Source organism: Stylophora pistillata, chromosome 4 (genome assembly GCF_964205215.1).
Source record: "Stylophora pistillata chromosome 4, jaStyPist1.2, whole genome shotgun sequence".
Lineage (NCBI taxonomy): Eukaryota > Metazoa > Cnidaria > Anthozoa > Scleractinia > Pocilloporidae > Stylophora > Stylophora pistillata.
In genome coordinates this window covers 20653677-20673019 of record NC_142522.1, presented here as the reverse complement: position 1 = coordinate 20673019, position 19343 = coordinate 20653677, and the positions used below count along the sequence as shown (strand labels likewise).

At 38.7% G+C, this 19343-nt stretch overlaps 1 protein-coding gene and 1 pseudogene across 3 annotated transcripts; both read right to left on the bottom strand.

Moving 5' to 3' along the window:
- Positions 1-601: 601 nt before the first annotated feature.
- Positions 602-11758, bottom strand: LOC148732808 (uncharacterized; annotated as a pseudogene). The gene is made up of 4 exons (XR_016000185.1): positions 4913-11758; positions 2810-3706; positions 2184-2267; positions 602-2050 (listed from the first exon to the last, which is right to left on the bottom strand). The product of XR_016000185.1 is annotated as an uncharacterized LOC148732808 (transcript).
- A 1306-nt stretch (positions 11759-13064) lies between these two features.
- Positions 13065-18474, bottom strand: LOC111327249 (uncharacterized). 2 transcript variants are annotated; one of them, XM_022931378.2, is made up of 5 exons: positions 18190-18474; positions 16277-16400; positions 14597-15770; positions 13846-13923; positions 13065-13386 (listed from the first exon to the last, which is right to left on the bottom strand). In XM_022931378.2, exons 2-5 carry the CDS (start codon positions 16358-16360, stop codon positions 13070-13072), a joined length of 1653 nt encoding a protein of 550 aa, XP_022787113.2. In that variant the 5' UTR covers positions 16361-16400; positions 18190-18474; the 3' UTR covers positions 13065-13069. The 2 variants fall into 2 exon arrangements, with proteins under 2 accessions (XP_022787113.2, XP_088613585.1); XM_088757459.1 differs by lacking the exon at positions 18190-18474 and adding an exon at positions 17493-17915.
- Positions 18475-19343: the final 869 nt, after the last annotated feature.

Here is a 19343-nt window from a genome sequence, read left to right as displayed (position 1 = left end):
TAACACACTGGGCCATGGAAACTGATTCTTTCCCTCTGCAAGGTGGGCCAAATTTTGATACATCCTCAACTCTTGAGCCGCTACAGGTTCCATCAAAAGCCCCTCTGAATTACGTGAAAACGGTCGGCTCGGCTGGGCGGCCATTTAGATTTGTTTACGTCCTGCAATCAACGCGTCCCACGGTGTCTGTGGAATGTTATTTGCCTTGGCTTCACTTGTTGCAATCAACATGGTTGTCGGATCTTTTGCATCCATGTCCAATACCACGGCTCGTAACGGCTCATAAAACTGAGTTGTCGGATCGTTTGAGGTGTTCACAAGTCGTGCGACCCGAACGGATCGTCTCGTGTATTCACGAGTCGTAAAGTTTTCTGGTCGAACCTCATTGGAGAGGCTTAGAGAACAATCTCTTTGGCCATGACTTAGTGTGTCGACTTGTACGATATCCGTGTGGATCACTTGCGAAAGGCACAAACAACAAGATTATTCCATTAAAAAGCACCGCGCGAAGTGCACGAACAAGTAGTGTATTCCTCATTGTAATAAAAAAAAATTAGAAAGATGTTGTTTTTGTGTCTAACTTGTCTATATGTTGTGTAGGAAGAGATGCATCTGCGGCAGGAGCAGGTTTACGGCAGGGTTTGAAATAAAAATATCTGTGAAACCAAGCTGTTGACGCTCACAGGGAAATTGCAGAAGGAAAAAGTGCCAAATGGAAATTGTTCTTGGTTATTTACTGTAGATTTTTTGTTGTCTACAATATATGATGATAATATAATCAGGTTTAGAAATCAATATTGTACTCTAATAGGATTAAATGCACAGAGCTAAATACACTTTCTTCACTTAGGGAAAATCTTATTCAGGCATCATTATAGCAATTACAGGTATCAAATTGCACAAAACACTACTGAATAATCAAGTATGTATTAAATAACATTACTTTTATTGTGGAAAATAGCACTATATTCAATAACAACTCCATGAAAATATAACAAATTCAACTATTTCTTGTTTAAATCATTACACAATATTTTTTAGATAGTTTGTTTCGCTTCCTAAATCTAACTCCCTTCATTATTTGCCTTTAATTTCTAATGGTAGTTCTGGGAATTTGTTATTGAATTAATGATAATCACTTGGTTAATACCTCTCTTTATTCCCATCACCTGTCTGTTTTAAGAGAAATTATGTGCTCTAATTACCCAATTGGATACCTTAGAAAAGTTAAATGCTCTAAGCTAAGATAATTTCTCATTATTGTAGAATTCCAATTTGCAGTTAGTATACACTCTAGCCCCTTAAAGACAACAAAATGCACATAGAAAATAGAAAAATGTGCAAAAATAACAACTATGTACACATTGCCATCTTCAAATATGTGCCCCCATTTTTTTGTGTGTTTGTTTTTTACTTAACCCTTGATTAAAAATGTTACTCCTAGTATTATGTTTTCTGATAAATTATGACGATCCCAGGGCTCGACACTAACTTTTCAACTTACTAGCCAAGTGGCTAGTGACATCTTAGATGTTATGAGAATGTCAGTTTGTTCACTAGCCAAACTGGCTAATGGAAATAATAAACCACTTGCCAAAGCTGAATTTCTACTAGTCTGTGGCTAGTGGGCTACCGTTAGTGTCGATCCCTGGATCCACTGTGGACATTATAATCACTTATTATGTTCTACATATACTCATAATTAGGGTATCCATTACAAAGTTTGCATTGCCATTTTGGAGTCAAAGTTTTCACCTTCTGTCACTTTGTAAATGTTGCTAGATACTTTGAACAATATCTTGACGTTGTATGCCTGGGCTCACTAGGATACCTATAAGGTCAGCAATAGTGAATTCAGGATGCGTCGCTTTGAGTTTTTTCAAGAGTTCTCCTGTAGCTGGACTTCCCATTGACTTTCCATTTTCCCAGTAATCCAGACCGTCCTGGTCTATCTTGAATGCCCTTCCCACCTTTTTCCAACTGTTTTCTACTTCAAGTTGCTTAACGAGGATGTCTTCAAGATAGGGGGATATGTCACATAAAAGAGTATCAGCAATTTAAGAAGACATTGGTGAATGAAGTGAACTAAAAAATTAAATTTTATCATCCGCACCTTTTAATCTACTCTTCGTTTCATGTAAAAGTCTATTGCTTGAGAAAGAGGCTCGTTTTTAGTGACTCACTTTCAAAGCCATCAACGGCCTTGCTTTTCTCAGGAAAGCTGCTTTCCAAATTGCCATCGATTTGAGAGACTTGTTTGTTGTCACCTAGCCAAAAAAAATGGAAGGAAGACTGGTGAGATTCTATGCAAATGGAAAACTAATAAATTTCAGGTAGATTGATTCTCATCAGCAAGAATTCTAAACAATTGCATTTTTGGCCACTCCTTAATACTGCATTGTATATTTTTGCTATTCTCTTTTCAAATTTTACCATATAGACATTGCATATGCATACAAAACTAGGCTTACTTACTGCAACACAGTACTAAAATTACTTACGAGCCGGAGACTAAGTACAATACAAACACTGCATAAGTACAGAGGAATTAGGGTGCTCAGGAGAAAGAGGTGCTGCTTTGCACTCTCTAATTGTTATACTTGTAGTGTAGAAAACCAAAACGTTCGACAGAAATCTCATTTCGGGTTCTATGCGCGAGAGATGACCTAAACTTGGGAAGAACTATCAATTGTAACTAATTAATATCAGGGGAGTGGCAGTATTTGTGTGAAAAGTGCAATTTATGTAATAAGTGTATCTTCTATGATATGCACTAAACTGTGAAAATTCTGTGTTTTGTGATTCTTACTGGTTCGATGAGTCTTTTCACATAAGAGATGTTTATATATTTCGGTACTCTTTAGATTTCTGCAATATTGAGGCTTGAGATGTTCTGATATCCTTTTAAAACAGAAGTATGCTATAACCCTGCAAACTAAGAAAAGCGCCACAATAAATATAGCCACAAGGACAATTAAAATCCTCACAAGTTCTGTGAAGTTTATTCCACAACGGCATAAGGCCATTTATTTTACAGATTGGACTCCACAGTACGAACATGAGTGGAGGCAGTTGTAAATCCCTCGTATGGATTGGTGGTGGAATATTCTTTCGTGATAATTTCTCTGCGTTGTCAGAACTGGTACTGATAGAAACACCTTGAAGTGGCATTGGGTTTGGAGGAGTCATTCTCATGGGCGTGGTAAACCTGTGAGAATTTACTTCCAATTTTATTATATCTCTCGTTTTCTATTTCTTTAGTACAGTTCGTTCTTAAGCATTGCCTGAGATAATGACACTCTACCTCAGCAAAGCATTTCGTCGCACAACACGTTGAACACTGTTTACAAGAGTCCACTGTGAATCCCAATCGGAAGGTACCACGAGAGCAGTCCCCACATTGTGCATTTTTGCTCGCAGTACATGAACTAACGGTTTCTCTTCGACCGCATGCCAGACACGGTTTACAAATGCCTCTACCGTTTCTGGCTTTGAAGGTTTTCGAGGGGCAAACGGTACAATTTATCAATTCATCCGGCTGTACTTTGCTTCCACATGGTGGCGTTGGTTGTTGTCCTGGGGGACAATCTGGGCATTCTTTGCATCCAATTACGGAATTGTGTCCCCCAAGAATCTGATATGATGATGCAGAGCATGTTGCGTCTGGGTTTTCTTTAGTTTGGGGTATGTTTAAAATAGTACACAGCTGTTTCAGAAGAAAACAAGATATTAAGTAAACTAACCGCCTCCCGGTTAGCTCAATGGACCGCCTCTCGGTTAGCTCAATGGATAGAGCGCTGGACTGTTGTGCGGGAGGTCGAGGGTTCGAGCCCCGGCCGGACCAACACTCAGGGTCTTAAAATAATTGAGAAGAATATGCTACCATTGTATAACATCAAGAAATGATTAGATATTCTAGTCTTCTCTGCAGGGTTAGGGACAGGAGACATCAATTTCCCACACACGAGAATACTGTGTAATGGATGTCCTCCCCTGGGGTGGGATGGGTGGGTAACAGGACCCCCGTTGATACCACTGTTTACTACAATGAAGGGGATATCCTGTATAAATATAGAAATATAGATGTCTACTCTACTCTAATGTGAGTATCCTTTCATCGAATATGTGAACTTTCCCTTTTCTCTAGTGTTATCTATGTATCTATGATAATCGGAATTCGATGTATACTTATCACCGCCATAATCACGCAAGTCTTAAAAAGGTTTATTGGCTATATAAAATAAGGTAGTTGGCGTGATTTCTGCGGGTTAATAATTTTGAGCGAGTTGCAGTTCCTTAACAAATCCCTAATTTCTGCTGCATAGGAATTGCCTTACGAGTTTAAAACTCCCCAAGCGCGTTGCTCGTTATCACAAATTCTACCAAGAGTGCTCGCTTATAGATGCTGCCATTTCACGTCAGTCTTTTTTGAGTGACATTTACACTTAGACGCTAGAAGCACTTTGTTTTGCTCTAGTTGACCTTAAAGTCGGGCGACAAACCTGACACCAAGATCTCCTTATTGCACTGCAATCAACCGTAACCGAAGTTGAAACAACTTGAAGAGCGAAATTAAATCAGTCCACCACTTGTCCATCCTCGGAGACCCAGGGGCTGAGTCGATTTCAAGTTAGGGCAGAAGAGCTCTTCCGCCCTAACTTGAAATCAACTCAGCCCCTGGGTCTCCGAGGATGCCAGTTGTCATACAGTGGCGAGTAAATCTTAATAATTCTCCAAAGAACCGTGCTTGCAATCAAATATCTTTATATCAAAAATGATGCGATACTTGAAGTTACTCGACTGCATGTAATTGCTTTCTAAACTTAAAGTAATTTCGCACATTAATTTTAAGTTCCTCCGCTCGCTGTATTCAAACATGTGGTTAGGGAAAAACAATTGTACTGACACTTACAAAGAATATGATTAATATGACAAAGATGACCGTCTGAATCGATCTAAGGATCTTTTTACGACCCCGAACAGATAGCTCCATCCCCAAGTTGCACTATTATGTACATTACGTTTTAAAACACTATTGGGGTGAATGTGGTACGTCAAACAAAGTCTAGTGTAACGTCTTAATGTTTACCCCGTGTTAAACTTCATTGATGTTGCTATTTTTATTCTCTTCGCTCATCCCTCTTCAAGCCCTTAAGTATATTTTCTCATCTCGTGAATCTACGGCTTGTAACAAGCCCCTATGAACTTCTTACTCTCATGGTTTCTATAATTCACTGTTCCAACGAGTAACGATTAGTATATAGCTAGTAATTGTGGAAATATGTTAGGTCTCTAGCTTTAAACAATAACGAAAGCTAGAATACCGAGCAATGTTGATATGTGGAATAAAGGTCATAAATATTATTGTACGGCAATGCTGCACTTTAGTTATAAGGCATAGTACTTTACCTTATGATATCTTCCCATGCTTGCTCTGAACTGACCAGATCGACTCCCGATATCGAGGTTTTTTTTTTTCGTTCAGTATATAGATTTTGATTTCACTAGAGTTAATGGGCTATGTTCATGCGCCCCGTCATACTATTCTTATTGTATATAGCATACAAAAGTTTTAAACTGCTGCATAATAATAATAATAATAATAATAATAATAATAATAATAATAATAATAATAAGAAAGAATTTATTTAAAGAGGATTAACACTTAATAGCCAAAGGCTAATACACTTGTGGCCATCGGAAAATAAAATTACAAACTATGAATACAAATATAATATAATGAAAGTTAAAAACCTAAATTTACGAGAGACGCGAATAGTTAAATTACAATAATATTAAAAACTTCCATAAAATATAAATATAAATAGATATACGAGTTAAATCCTAAAATGGTCTAAATGTTGCTGCGCTGCGAAGATCGTTTTAAGTAAATGAGTTTATTTAGAGGCACATTATTCCAAAATCTTGTCATGCTGATACACCAAAAGAACGGCCTCCGTCAGTCTCACGCTTATAATTATAACAGATATAGTTATAACTAGCACACAGCATGCTTCTGTCATGTTGTGTATTGTTAACTATTAAGTGTTCATTGAGATGGTTCGGAAGAGAGCAATTTACGCGCTTATAAAAACATAGCACATTTGTTAATTTTACTCAGTTCATAAAAAGGTATCCATCCCAGCCTATTAACAACTGTCACAGAGGGTACTAGGCGGTCGGCATATGAAATGATTCTAGATGCACGCTTCTGTAATTTCGAGACTGTGTAAAGTGATTCCTTGTCACATAATGACCAAATAAAGTCAGCTTAGCTTATTACTGGGCGAATAATGTCATTATAGAACAACAATCGCTGTTTAAGTGACAGAGAGGCTCTGATTTTTACTCAAAACACCTATGAGCGAGGCAAGCTTATTGCAAAGATTTTCAACATGACAATCGAGTAAGAGTAAACTATCGACTGTTAAACCTAAAGGTGTTTCACTTTTTACATTTACGAACCCGTTGTCCTCAACTGTGACAAGAAGTTCATTATACAACAAACATATGAAATACATATATATGAACTGCGGTTATGAAACGTATATGTGCACGATCCTTCGCAGTAAAGCACTATTTAAGCAATAGTGAAAATCAGACCTGAAAAAAATTCAGGCCTGTACGGGATTCGAACCACTGACCTCTGCGACTAGCGCTGCACTAGTATCGCAGAGGTCAGTGGTTCGAGTCCCGTACAGGCCTGAATTTTTTTCAGGTCTGATTTTCACTATTGCTTAAATAGTGCTTTACTGCGAAGGATCGTGCACATATACGAAGTTCATTATATTATTGATCTTAGACGCCAGGCGCTCTCCGGTGACCATTAAGACTTTGGACTTTGACTCGTTCATTGGGAGTTTATTGGAGTCGGCCCAGTGACGTATTCATTTGCGGAGGTATTTAGAGAAAGTTTAAGTTCAGGTAAATTATCTAAGTGAGCAGATGCTGTAAGGCTGGTATCATCAGCATAGAGGTCTACCGTGTGAGCTGCATGGAGTGGTAGATCGTTGATGAATAGTATGTAGGCCTAAAATACTGCTCTGAGGAACTCCATGTTCCATCTGCGCCTCACTTTACTCCTTTCCACCCAGGTGAACCACTTGCTTCTTTCCAGTCAATTTAGACCGACACCATTTAAGCTCCGTATGACGATACCATATACCTCCAGTTTCTTCAGCAATAGCTCATGATCAGCCATATTAAGTGCCTTGCAATAGTCAATAAGCACCACTCCAGAGACCCTGTCCTTGTCCAAATTAAATAATAATAAATAATAATAATAACTTGTATTTATATAGCGCTCATATCTTAAACTCATGGCGCTTTACAACACTGTACGGGGGACTTTACCAGACTGCTAAGCAGTTTACAATCAAATGAAAGCGAATATAACAGATGCCCCCTCCCCCCTATTCCCAGTAAACAGGCCAGACCACATCACAGTAATCTCGTGAAGTGGGTTCTTTAACGTCCCCTGCCTAACCAAATTAACTAATTAATAGTTGTAGGAGACGGGACCTCCATTTATTCGTCCCTATCCGAGAAGACTAGAACATCTCACCATTTCTTGATCGATGTTATAGAAAGGTAGCATATTCTTCTCAATTATTTTAAGACCCTGAGTGTTGGTCCGGCCGGGGCTCGAACCCTCGACCTCCCGCACAACAGTCCGGCGCTTAACCAATTGAGCTAACCGGGAGGCGGAGGTCGTCGATTATCTTGATGAGGGCAGTTTCAGTACTGTGGGAGTTTTTGCGAAAACCGGACTGCCTTGAAAAAATCAAGTTATTATCGCAGAGAAAAGTGTATAACGTATTATGCATGTGGCGCTCAATAATTTCGACAAAACCGGTAACACTAAAATGGGAAGATAGTTCAGCGGATCACATTCAGCGCCATTCTTATACATATAGGTGTCACCTTTGCAGTTTTCCAGCGCAAGGGGAAAGTGCCCGTACAAAAAGAAAGGTTGATCAGTTTCGCAATACTTGGTGCAACAGCAGAGGCCGCTAAACGCTGAAGACGAGCGATGATTTTGTCTATACCGGCCGCCTTATCAGGACTAATCGTAAGAATCTAATTATCTTGTTAAAGAGTTAAAGACTTCAGCCTTCATACTTCACGAAATCATACCTCAAACTTTAGAAATCTGTCCTCGGTCTTCCGAAGGTGAAAGAAATTTTTAAATCCGTCAATGTGCGTCATTGTGTTTCGGTGAGTGAAGGGTCCCTGATCCTGACTTGTTTTAATCATTCTTTTTAAGATGTGAGTTTACTATGTTCTGAAACAGGTTGCTTTTTCTTATCATCCTTCTAAAAACGCGTTGAGAGGGAAAATGTAGTTTGAAGCTACTTCTCTCAAGGATTTATCAACACTGAAAGTGAATTACTGTTTTTTTTTAGCTTTACAACATAGGATCAGTATAGTACTCTCAGTGCGTACTTTAAAACAAATTTTAGAACGTTTGGGACTTAAAAGGGCGAGATGCAATAACGAATCACCCTTTGAGCGAATAGTGGTTACTATTCTGGAAGAATTGGAGAACTCGTGTGGTTCCTTTATGAGCTGTCGTCAACTGACGAGGCGCTTGAGGCGAAAGTACAATAAGGAAGTAAATAGGGATACTGTTATGAAATCCCTTGGTTTATAGTCCCTTAAGGAGTGGAGCGTCGTTAAAGCCGTAGGCTAAAGAGACGAAGATACGTCACACCAGAGCCAAACTTTTTATGGCACGTTGACGGATGGGATAAACTTACGCCCTTTGGCTTATATCGACGGCTTCTCAAGGCGAATTCTCTGGTTAGAAGTCGATTCCACAAACAAGAATCCCAGGGTTATTGCCTCAAACTGCCTAAATGCGGTTCACAACTTGGACGGGTTCCAAGAAGAATGCACTGTGACAGGGGAAACGAAAACACAATCATTGGCACTCTTCAAGGTATGACGATGACCATTTTGCAAGAAGTGGAAGTTTCATCGAAGGAAAAAGCACCGCAAATCAACACATAGAAGCTTGGTAGTCTAAATTTCGAGAGGGTGGAGGGGGATGGTGGATAAACTTTTTTCAAGACCTCCGTGATTGTGCTTTATACCATGACGATTACCTCATTGCGGAATGTCTCAGATTTTTTTTCTTGCTTATCCTTCGCTAGGAATTATATCTCGTGACAGAGTTGTTTTTTACACCCGAAATCTTTGGAACACACAACCAGTTGGTGAATGTCAACGTCGGGGATGTAAATCTGTGCAAAGACATGTATGCTGAGTGTTGTGTCGACCATAACGAGGATTTAGAAGAGTTTGTGAGATTGATCGAACCAGATTATTCTCCACCCTTAAATGAACGCGAGGCTCTTAAAATGTACTTTGAGATTATCCAATTTCCCAAAGTGGATCACTTAATCTGACCGTTGTGGTTTTCTTTCACCGCATTTTATCAGCTTTCTACCCTCGTCTTGAGTGTTGAGTCGTGTGGGAAAGCAAAGAACGAGTAAAGATGAAGAAACAGTTTTATTATTAATATCATGTTATCTGCATGTGACATTTTCATGCCCCGCAACCAAGTTATTTCAAGTGCTTTTTCGTTAGGATAACGTTAAGAATAACTTGTCGTAACTCAAATTAATGAAAGCTTGCCACTGTAAAAGTGCATAAAGTTGATGTTGCTGACACCGATGCAAATGTTGAATGGTCAGTTAGTCTATGCATATGATAACTTTAAATATCAACGATAGCATCAAAAATGTTAACTGCCAAGGAGTTCCTTCAATCTATGAAAATTATAGAATGACAACCGCCTAGTTTGTTTTCCGACTAGAACTTCTGATATTTCCATGTAAACTGCAACCATCCTGCATCTCTACTCCCAAGTGACTGAAACACAAATCAACAAAAGTTCATCTTCTGTGATTCTGAGTCTTTTTTCCCAGTTTTCAATCATATCTTAGTTTTGTAACGAGATTTATGGCTTTTATTACAAGCTGGTTTGTAGATAATACAATACCTAAGCAGAACCTGAACTAAAAACTATTTTGATTTTTACTTATTTTGACCTTTGTAGGGCTAGTTAAGATTGCAGACGAAGGATCATTCAATAAGGCTGTTCTACACCCTGTCTTAATTCTCTTACTGGGCTTGAGTAGTTGTAGTTGAAGCTTACAATTGCGTACATTCCACCCTCGTCAAAACATGTTGTTCAACTATACCTTCTTTAAGGCAGGCAAAACGAGGAGAAGGGGGAGTGTGGGGAACTTCCGAGAAAAGAAGTTCAACATGGCGGCATTTTTAAACCAGATAAGTGAACATCTTCTTTACTTCGCCATTTCAAGTAGCTTATGTGTGTCGATGAAATAAGCATATTAGCCCTAGTTGTGTCCTTTAACAGAAATCGACAGAAAAATTAACATTGAAATATTGAAAAATTAACAATACGCTCCTCCTGTAACGGCACAGGGAAACTTAAACAAAAGAGTTTTCTGACAGGGTATCAACAGATCACACATTTTGGTTCTTTAACGTCAAAATGCATTAATTTGGCGTTGAAGAAAATGCCACGGTTAAACTACTACATGACTAGATATTGAAGACAGTCAACAGACTTTATCTTGGGCTTATATTCGCGGAATTTATTTAACAAATGAGGTTGCACGAAAAGCGGCTAAAATTGTCTTTTATCGTGAGGTAAACAATTTAAGCACCGCCCACTTTATTATTAAGAAAAGAAAGCAAAGAATCTTCAGGACAGGGACAAACGAGGGGTAAGTTAATTTGCATAGCAGTCAATTTTCATATTTGTACATTTTGCACGGTTTTGAAGCCTTCAGGGCCCGTAAAACTGCTGTATTACTCTTAAATAGCTAGGTTACAAAGCTAGTGATAACAACGGATTGTTTTCACGGGGTAGCGAAGGTTTCAGCCGGTTTAAGTAACAATTTGACGAGTCGACATCGGATTTTCCACAATTCTTTGTAATCAGGATTATCGACATCTTAAAATCTGTTTGACAGAACGAAGGATACTTTGTTTGCCTTAAAACGGCCCTCGATCATTAATCATTAATCTTCGCAGAAGACGATACGATGTACAGACCAAGTAGTTAAACGAAGAGCCACGATGGACTTAAACGGAATGGAAAAGGGTATTCAAGCGCAAAGTAGAGACGCTAAAGCCGCTACAAAGTGTCCATAAAACGTGTGGCTCGGGCAGAACTTTGGCACATCGCTGTAGTTTTATAATTGACGTGAGTAATCTTTGGAGTATTTTCTCATGTTGTCCGATGTGCGGAACTTGACCTTGTACCTTCGTAACCTCACTGGGGAGGAATTTCACAATTCTATCATACAAAACCTTTACCAAGAAGCCATTTTCGAAAAAGTACCTAAATTATTACTAGCGCTCATGCTTCGCCGCCATGACGTCCTCGATTTCTGGCCATGCAAACATTTTTAACACTGACTTGAGGTTTGTCTGAGCCTTTACGAAAATGCATTTACAAGGTCAATAGCACGAGGCCTCATTTCTGTTCCATACTTGAAACAGTCCACGAGAATGCCCTGGAGGGAAGCATCCATTGCGTCTGGCAAGAACTCTAGTGAGCGAGGACATTCTTTCTTTCATATGATGGCAATGAGAGATTGAACGTCGCTTTCTGTATCATGACTTTCCCTGCCAGAAGCTTCTTACTTACCTTCCAACAGTTGGTCCCAACACTCCTTCTCTGTGAAAGACCTCGCCCCTCGTCAGAGCGAATGTCGTCATTCGCTCTGACGTAGGACTGATTAACGCTCGAAACGTCAGCTTTTTAACTCTTTATGGTGGTCAATTTACAATTTCAACTTAGTTTATATAACCAAATTACCTTGTTACCCCCACCGACGCAGCACCACAGTTTCTTTAGAAACTTTGACCCTTTATTCATTGTTATAATCTGCTGGATTTATATCCTATCAAATATTTGTTCTTATTATGATTATAATAACTAGTCAATTGGGCGGGATTTTTTTCGATCTGTTGTTATCTTTCGCTCCTCTTTCGACGATTAATATACACAAATTAGTCTCAAACCATTCTTAAATGGCAAGGAAGGTCGCTCTGACCTAATTGAAACACTCTTTTTAACGCTGTGATAATTTGTTTGCCTAATCGTTGTTGTACAATAGTCTCTGTGAGCGCAAGACCTCGAGCATAATTTTTCCATGTACGTATGGATATCTTTCCCGGTAATGTTCATAAAAAAAATGTTTTTATTATTTTTTATGATGAAATAATCGCATATTGATAATGAAAATTTATGCCAGGCAAGTTTGTTGTTGCAATTTATAGAAACTAGGCTTATGCAGAAGGAACACATGTAAAAACTGATAGTATTTATTTTGTTAAGTTACCTTGCGTAAATTCAGTTTCAGCCGTTATTTTAACTTTATTCTTGGGTAAAAATGATAAGGCTGTGCTCCTTTGTTAAACCAACATCATTAAAAAACATATTTTTAAAACTTGCATTCTTAAATTTTTTGTGTATATACGTTTACAAACTCTTCTTAATTGACAACTATATGTTATAAGGACTATTCGCAGTTCATTACCATAAGCAAAATTAATATAGAAAATATCATCGGAGAAAATACATGTTCAAGTATGAATCTTCTCACTATTACATTCTTGTTCAGAATGCTTTTATAGTTTTGAAAATAGTTGTAGAAGGCCATATGTAATCTAGCTTGCCTCGAGTAAAAGCTCCAGGGCATTCACTTTCTTCTTTTCTTACAGTTGTCTTTCAAACATCGTTTCCTTCGGAAAGCTTTAATCGTATGTAGAAATTCACATTCACTGCCGACAAATTTTTAACCAGAAGGACACTTACGATATTATAAAAACTTTTCTTTTCGAATAAATATCTTATTGTGCTTATGTATATCACAGTTTTCGTTAGGAAGTTATGTTTTCCTTTTCTCGAGAAGTTCTGCATATAGACCAGCTTCTTTTACGAGAAAATGAAACTAATAGCTAACGACAACTGAGAAAGGTCATTACTCAAATTTAACGTATCAAACGCAAGACAAACATGATTTTACTGAGATTTATTGGCTTTTCTGATATATCGTTTGACCTTGCGTGCGACATCAGGACGATTGACATTACGACTGTTCAGTACTTTCAGGAGATCAGAGAGTTTGGTGCATTTTGAGGCTCCAAGTATTGACATGAGTGCGCATGTAGGGCTTCCGTTATCCTTTTTGTATTCATTCTTCAACTGCTGTAGCACGTGTTTACTTATCTTAAATGCAGCGCCAATTTTCTGCCAACCGTATTGGCCCTTGCGACGGACATCAAGCCTCTGTGCAAGTAGGTTTTCAAGGTCTGGAGGCAGCTCAGACAAACGTAGACCTAGAAGTTGTCAGTTCATTGGATTAATACTCTACATTTGAATGCAATACGGGTAGAAGAAGTTTGTCAGTGGTCAAGAGAGGAACTTTAAAAGAAACAACATTAACATAGACCTGTGTATTAACGCGAAAAAGTACCCAGTAAAAAACCGTAGCTACTCATTCTCTATATCGATAGTGCTGAAAGCATCAGATTTGTTCTTTGTACCCATATGATTCAGTTTGTTCTCATCGGAATCCCAACTTCTTGTTTTTAAGGTCAAGATGACTATATTATCATTGCAATGGGTAAGGTATGTTACTGCGCTAGGTGTGAATATATATGTCTTATTTTGAAACAACCCAAACAAGTGCTATGCCTTGAGATGGGTGGAGGAGGAGGTTTTATTATCAGTTTCATACGGTTTCTTCCCTGCTCCCTCCCTGAGTAGTTCCTTACCCCGATGTATGCTTTCCTTACCCTGTGACACTGTGACGGTGCTTGCTTCCTCGTAAGTCAGCTTGGTGGTTTCTCCTTCTGCACTGTCCGAGGTTTCACCTAAGTAATAATCGTGGAAATATAATCAGATTTTTCGAGATAAAAATTACGAGGACACCTTACTTTGAACAAGCATTTAAGAGATAACTCACGATGATCGATATGACAACAGGTGGCATACTTACAGTTTTCTCAATTTGTCGTAGATCGCGTAACCGACTAAGTTGTTGTAAGAAGGCTGATAGTTTTTAAAGAAACTGTTTGGCGCTGCGTCGGTGGGGGTAGCGAAATAATTTAAAAAAAGGCAGAAAATGGAGCTACATGATTGGTGGGAACATGGCGACGAGAAAAACACGAATAAATTAGTGGAATGAAAAGCGTTCGTTGATACCTCACGGTGGGATTTAGACTGCCGGTTTGAAAGATGAGCCTTTGTTCAAGAGTTTTGCGGCTTTCCGTGCTACCTAAGTGTGAGGAAAGACGGCAGATTGCCATATGCTGCTTAGAATGATTGGGTAAATTAAAATGTCTAGCGACTGGTTTCGATGTGTCCTTGTCATTTCTCTCCACGTCGCGAAGGTGTTCTCGGAATCGGTCACCTAGTCTTCTGCCAGTTTCGGCGATGTAAATCTTTTTGCAATAAGTGCAAGTTATTCAATAAATTACATTGGCGAACGTGCACGTGAAGTTGTTGTAAATTTTGTTTTATGTTTTGACCTATTATTTTTCTTACCTGTACTTTGAGTGTCTGAGGAGTCTGATGTCGTTCTTTTTAACTTCTTACGGTCATGTAACATCTTGCAAACATGCTTTTTGTATTGGGAAAATATAAGTAGTCCCATAAGTATTAGAAAAACGGCGGCAAATATCGTTCCGGTAAAGCTGCCAAGGGCCGAGATCAGGAATTCATTTGGTGCAGCGTCATTGTGTGGTGTCACTTGTCCCAAATCTGTTACTTTTTTCGGTGCAGCCGCAGTTGGTTGAAGAGTGATGTAATTTTTTCCAAGTGACGTTTGGGAAGAAACCCGCTCCTCTACTTTAACCGCACGAATTTTGGCCCCGTTTAATTTTTTTTTCCGAGTTGAAGGATGGTTTGAATTTTTATCTTGGTCCGTAATTTTTTGGTCACCCTCCTCCTTCTCTAATTTCGTAATGTCAGGAACCTCAAGAAAATATAATTTTTCTAGTTCATCGATATCCCATTCGGAATTGTTTCCCGTTTGGCTGACCGTGTTATGCGAAGACTGGTCCCTTTTTAATTCAACTTTGGCCTTCAAGTTTCGTTTTACTATGGTTAATGAAACATTTTTATCGCTGGAGTTCAAGTGGTCAAATTTGCTAAGATTACTTTGCTTCAGTGACTTGGTGTGCTGTTTCATAAGAGCTTCGTTGTAAGTAGCATTCGCAGATCTTGCAATCTTTTTCTTGAAATATTTTCTTATATTTGTCGACCGTGCGCAACCCTCTTTGCATTTTTTTGATATCAAGCATTCTTTCAGGACCGTATAACTTTTTGGACAACAAACATAGCAAGGTTTGCATCTATGTGTTTTTTCATCTTCGTAGTATCTCTTTAGACAGTCCTGGCATTCTGTGTTTTTCGCTAATGTGCAAGAACTTATAACGTTTCTGAATTCACAAACACTGCATATCTTGCAGGACCTACTGTCGACCTTGTCTGAATATGTTCCTGGTTTGCAAGGTATGCATTCACTAGCAGGTTTTGTATCCACTGCGATACCACATGGTGCTGAAGGTTCCTCTCCAAGAGGACATACAGGGCAAGCGAAACATTTGACCCTTCTGCTGTTATCTTCTTGAAAAGTGTAAGTGTCTGGGGGACATTTATCAAGACCATCTGGGTAAAATTCATTGCTGTCTTGCAAATCTTCCAAAAAATTCCATTGCTGGGCAATCAAAAATCAAAGAAAAAGTGTCACAAATACCCTAGGATATTCAGCTCTGTTGCCGTAATTTCATTTAACCATTGTTCGCTGTTGGCCGAGTGACCTTTGCGAACTAACATCAACACGGCAACGGCATTTCCATTTATTTTCTTTAGGACAAAGCAACAAATCACGCGTTCGCTATTTAAAAAAAATTGGTCAGAGCAAGATGGAGCAAGATGTGACTTCCTTCAACATTAATTAGGACCTGAACAGACATCTCTCGCATCACCCAGTTAAGCCAGCATATTAAGTGATTAATAAATAGTAGATAGATATAGGTAGTGTTCAATAGAGCGAACGAAACCTTATTCTGACGCCTATATCATTCACTTAATCTAGTTTTGAATTGAAATTGAAGAAAGTAGCTGACAAAGCCTTATTTTTGTGGAATACATTAATTACATTAATGTACATAGATTAACATATCACGTCCGTAATAGTTTACATTGAGATGACTGACTTACCCACAACAAGAAGACAAACCCAAAAATAACTAGCACTTTGATAATAACTTCTGATTCTACCATATTCTGCCATGATTGGATCATGTTCCCTTCCGGCTTGACGGTGGTACGGAAGGGTTCCTACCTGTATAACAATGTTATGATGGTAATAATAATAAATTTGTATTGCACAGGCGCCATGTGCAGAGGTTGGTTTAATAAGTGCATTTCAATCAGTCAACAACTTTAAGTGTTGAAGTCTTCTAGCTAACCGCAAGTAAATTACTAATCGAGGACACATGTATGCATTGCAAGTAATGTAGTTCGTATGGTTTAAAAAATTCTGTCAATTAGGGATGCTGACAATAGTCATTTATAAGGAAAAAGAATCTAAAGAGAAAAGGAGTAAGAAGTCAAGTCATTTACAAGAGATTAGGCCATCTTATTATAGCTTTAATCACAGGCGGCCCAAGCGTACTGTGTGTGATTTTGGGGTCTAAAGGTCATTAACAGGAATACCTAACATATTAAGATCGAATTTTAAGTGTAAGCGTAGGCCGTTAAGAAAAGGAAAACTTATGAAAAAAATTAAGAAAAAATTAAAAAGGATAATAAGAGCGAGGAATATAACGTATGAAGTCTCCTTGCCTTTTTTCCGTAGCCGCTCTGTCGTTTACGGTCCTTTTAAAGCTGTTTTGGTAACTTTCTTTGTAACGCGTGTGGTGTATGCTACCCAGTCAACTGTCTATAGTTGACTGGTGACACCGCAAGCGTTACAAAGAAAGTCGCCAAAACAGCGTTAAAAGGACCGTAAACGACAAAGCGGCTACGGAAAAAAGGTAATAATAATTTTTCCTTTTTTTAACGGCTCACGCTTACGCTTAAAATTCGATCTCAACATGTTAGGTATTCCATCACACACAGTACGCTTGGGCTGCTTATGCTTTAACTTGACAGATTGTAATTTTAAATCAGACTTGCACTGCGCGCTCGTTTGATTTTGAAATCACGCGTAGATCATTTCAGCCCAAATTCCGCTCTACTTAGTTCAATTACCATTATAAATCTGGCATAAGATTTTTTAATTATCTTTACTTTTATTTGTCATTCAATGGGTACGGCTAATTCAAGCGGTAGCTGTTGTCCCTTGTGACTACTTTGCAGACATGTACTGTCTGCAAATAAAATTATAAACCGGAAGCAATAATAGGAAGTTGAGTTTGATTATCTAATAAACCTTAAAAATTACTTTGCCGTGTGGTGGTGACCACATCTCTTTGAACTGTTTATCTCGGAGCCCTTGCTAGTATCCATTTGAGACCTGGTGTGCCTTTAGCTGAGGTTTCGTTATGAGCACGATAACTCGAGATAACTCCTAACAGATAACGACCATGTTGTTTCTAGTCGGAACGCTAGGAAGAGACGAATCACTGTTTTCTTCTTTGACAACGAACGCGCTTATCTTTTCTCGCAGGTACAAATAGGCCTAGAAATTGACTGCGTAGCATAATAGAATAATTTAGTTATTAACAAAGTATACGACGCATAAAATCATGTCCGCTCAAAAATGTTCTTCGCTTTGTAAGCCTTCCGTTTGAGAATGCAATGGCAATTGATACAAGTCATGAAAGGTCTCACGCGACTCTAGCATAGTAACACCGCCACGGCACTGAATTAATCTATTGCAGAGGAAAAACGGTCCAGATAATTCTGAAGCAAACTGGTAATTTTATGTTTTAATCTTTGAAACTGCTGGACAAGAAATCAATTTTCAACCTCCAAGATCATTCGATATCGATATTGAACTCATTAGACAAGTATTGGATTAGTTTACGATTGCTTTTATCTCCATCGTTCTTGAAAGCCGCAGAAGATCGGCCTTAAAAACAATGCAACTTTCAGAACCTAGTTTTGAGAATTGACTACATCCTTACCGTCGAGGTCTTAGGGGGAAAGAATGTGTGTTCTTTGGTTTGCTTGATACTGAAATCCTTCCGGTTGAATTGTTCTTTCTGCGAACGGTGAACACAACTATAAGAAGCGTCTCTCCTTCGATACCTCGAGCGTTGATAAATTTGTTTCTCGCTTAGAAGTCCCCTCCCCAGAGTAAATAAACTGATACCAATCAGTGTGTTGCTAGGAAATCCACAAGTAGATTTACACTTACCGACCATAATACTGGTCGTGATTACTCGCGTGATGAATTATGCAAATTTGCTGCCAGTTCTCAGAAGTTGTACCGAGTCGTCATTGGTCAACCCATGGGGGTTGGTGTAAAGCCCTTGGATACTTTTCGTTTGAACTTCAAACGCGATCATTTCATCGTAAATAACGTGGAAAAGACTTAAAAACAAGAAACATTTCGAAAACAAGAAGACTGTGAAGATTGAATTCATTTCTTCATATGTCAAATTGGCTGTCTTCCTGACGCATCCAGGCGGGTGGGAATGCTTAATCCCTAATTCCATCAGCAGTCACGCGCTTGACTTGACGCACCAGAATTTTTTTTCGATCTGTCGGCATCTTTCGCTCTTCCTTCGACGAAGAATCTACGCAAATTAACCTCAACCCATTCTTAATTTGCAAAGAAGGTCGCTCTAACCTAATTTCAACGCTGCATCGAAGTGCATGAACATTACATTCTACCTCAAAAAATATAAGAGAAACATGTTTGTGTCTAACATGTTTGTAGGTTGTACAGGAAGAGATACATCTGCAATGGGAGCAGGTTTAGGGCACGGTTTGAACATAAATTTCAGTTGATCCAAGTTGCTGAAGTTCGCAGGGATATTGCGCAAGGAAAAGGTGCCAAGGGGAAATTGACCTTGATTGCTTAAAAGGATAGTATCCGGCCTGCAATTTATTTTACCGTTGTAATAGGACTTAATTCTGAATGGTAATCGTCGCAATTCGTGTTCGGTTTTAACCTTGACCTTCGTCAGAATCCTCAGCAGGAAGTTTTGTTAAGGCTTCATATCTCGTAGATTTGTTCTTCAAGTACTTTGTTTTCGAATGTCTCGTGAGATTGTTTTGGTTAACATTCTAAAAATAATGTTTAATCTGCCACGGTCAGTTGTCCCGTGAGCCA

Coding starts and splice junctions, on each gene's coding strand:
- LOC111327249 (XM_022931378.2), bottom strand. CDS start 16,360: ATGATCCAATCATGGCAGAATATGGTAGAATCAGAAGTTATTATCAAA. Junction 15,771..16,276: donor GGTTTGTCTTCTTGTTGTGG/GTAAGTCAGTCA, acceptor TTGATTGCCCAG/CAATGGAATTTTTTGGAAGA. Junction 13,924..14,596: donor CTCAGACACTCAAAGTACAG/GTAAGAAAAATA, acceptor ATTATTACTTAG/GTGAAACCTCGGACAGTGCA.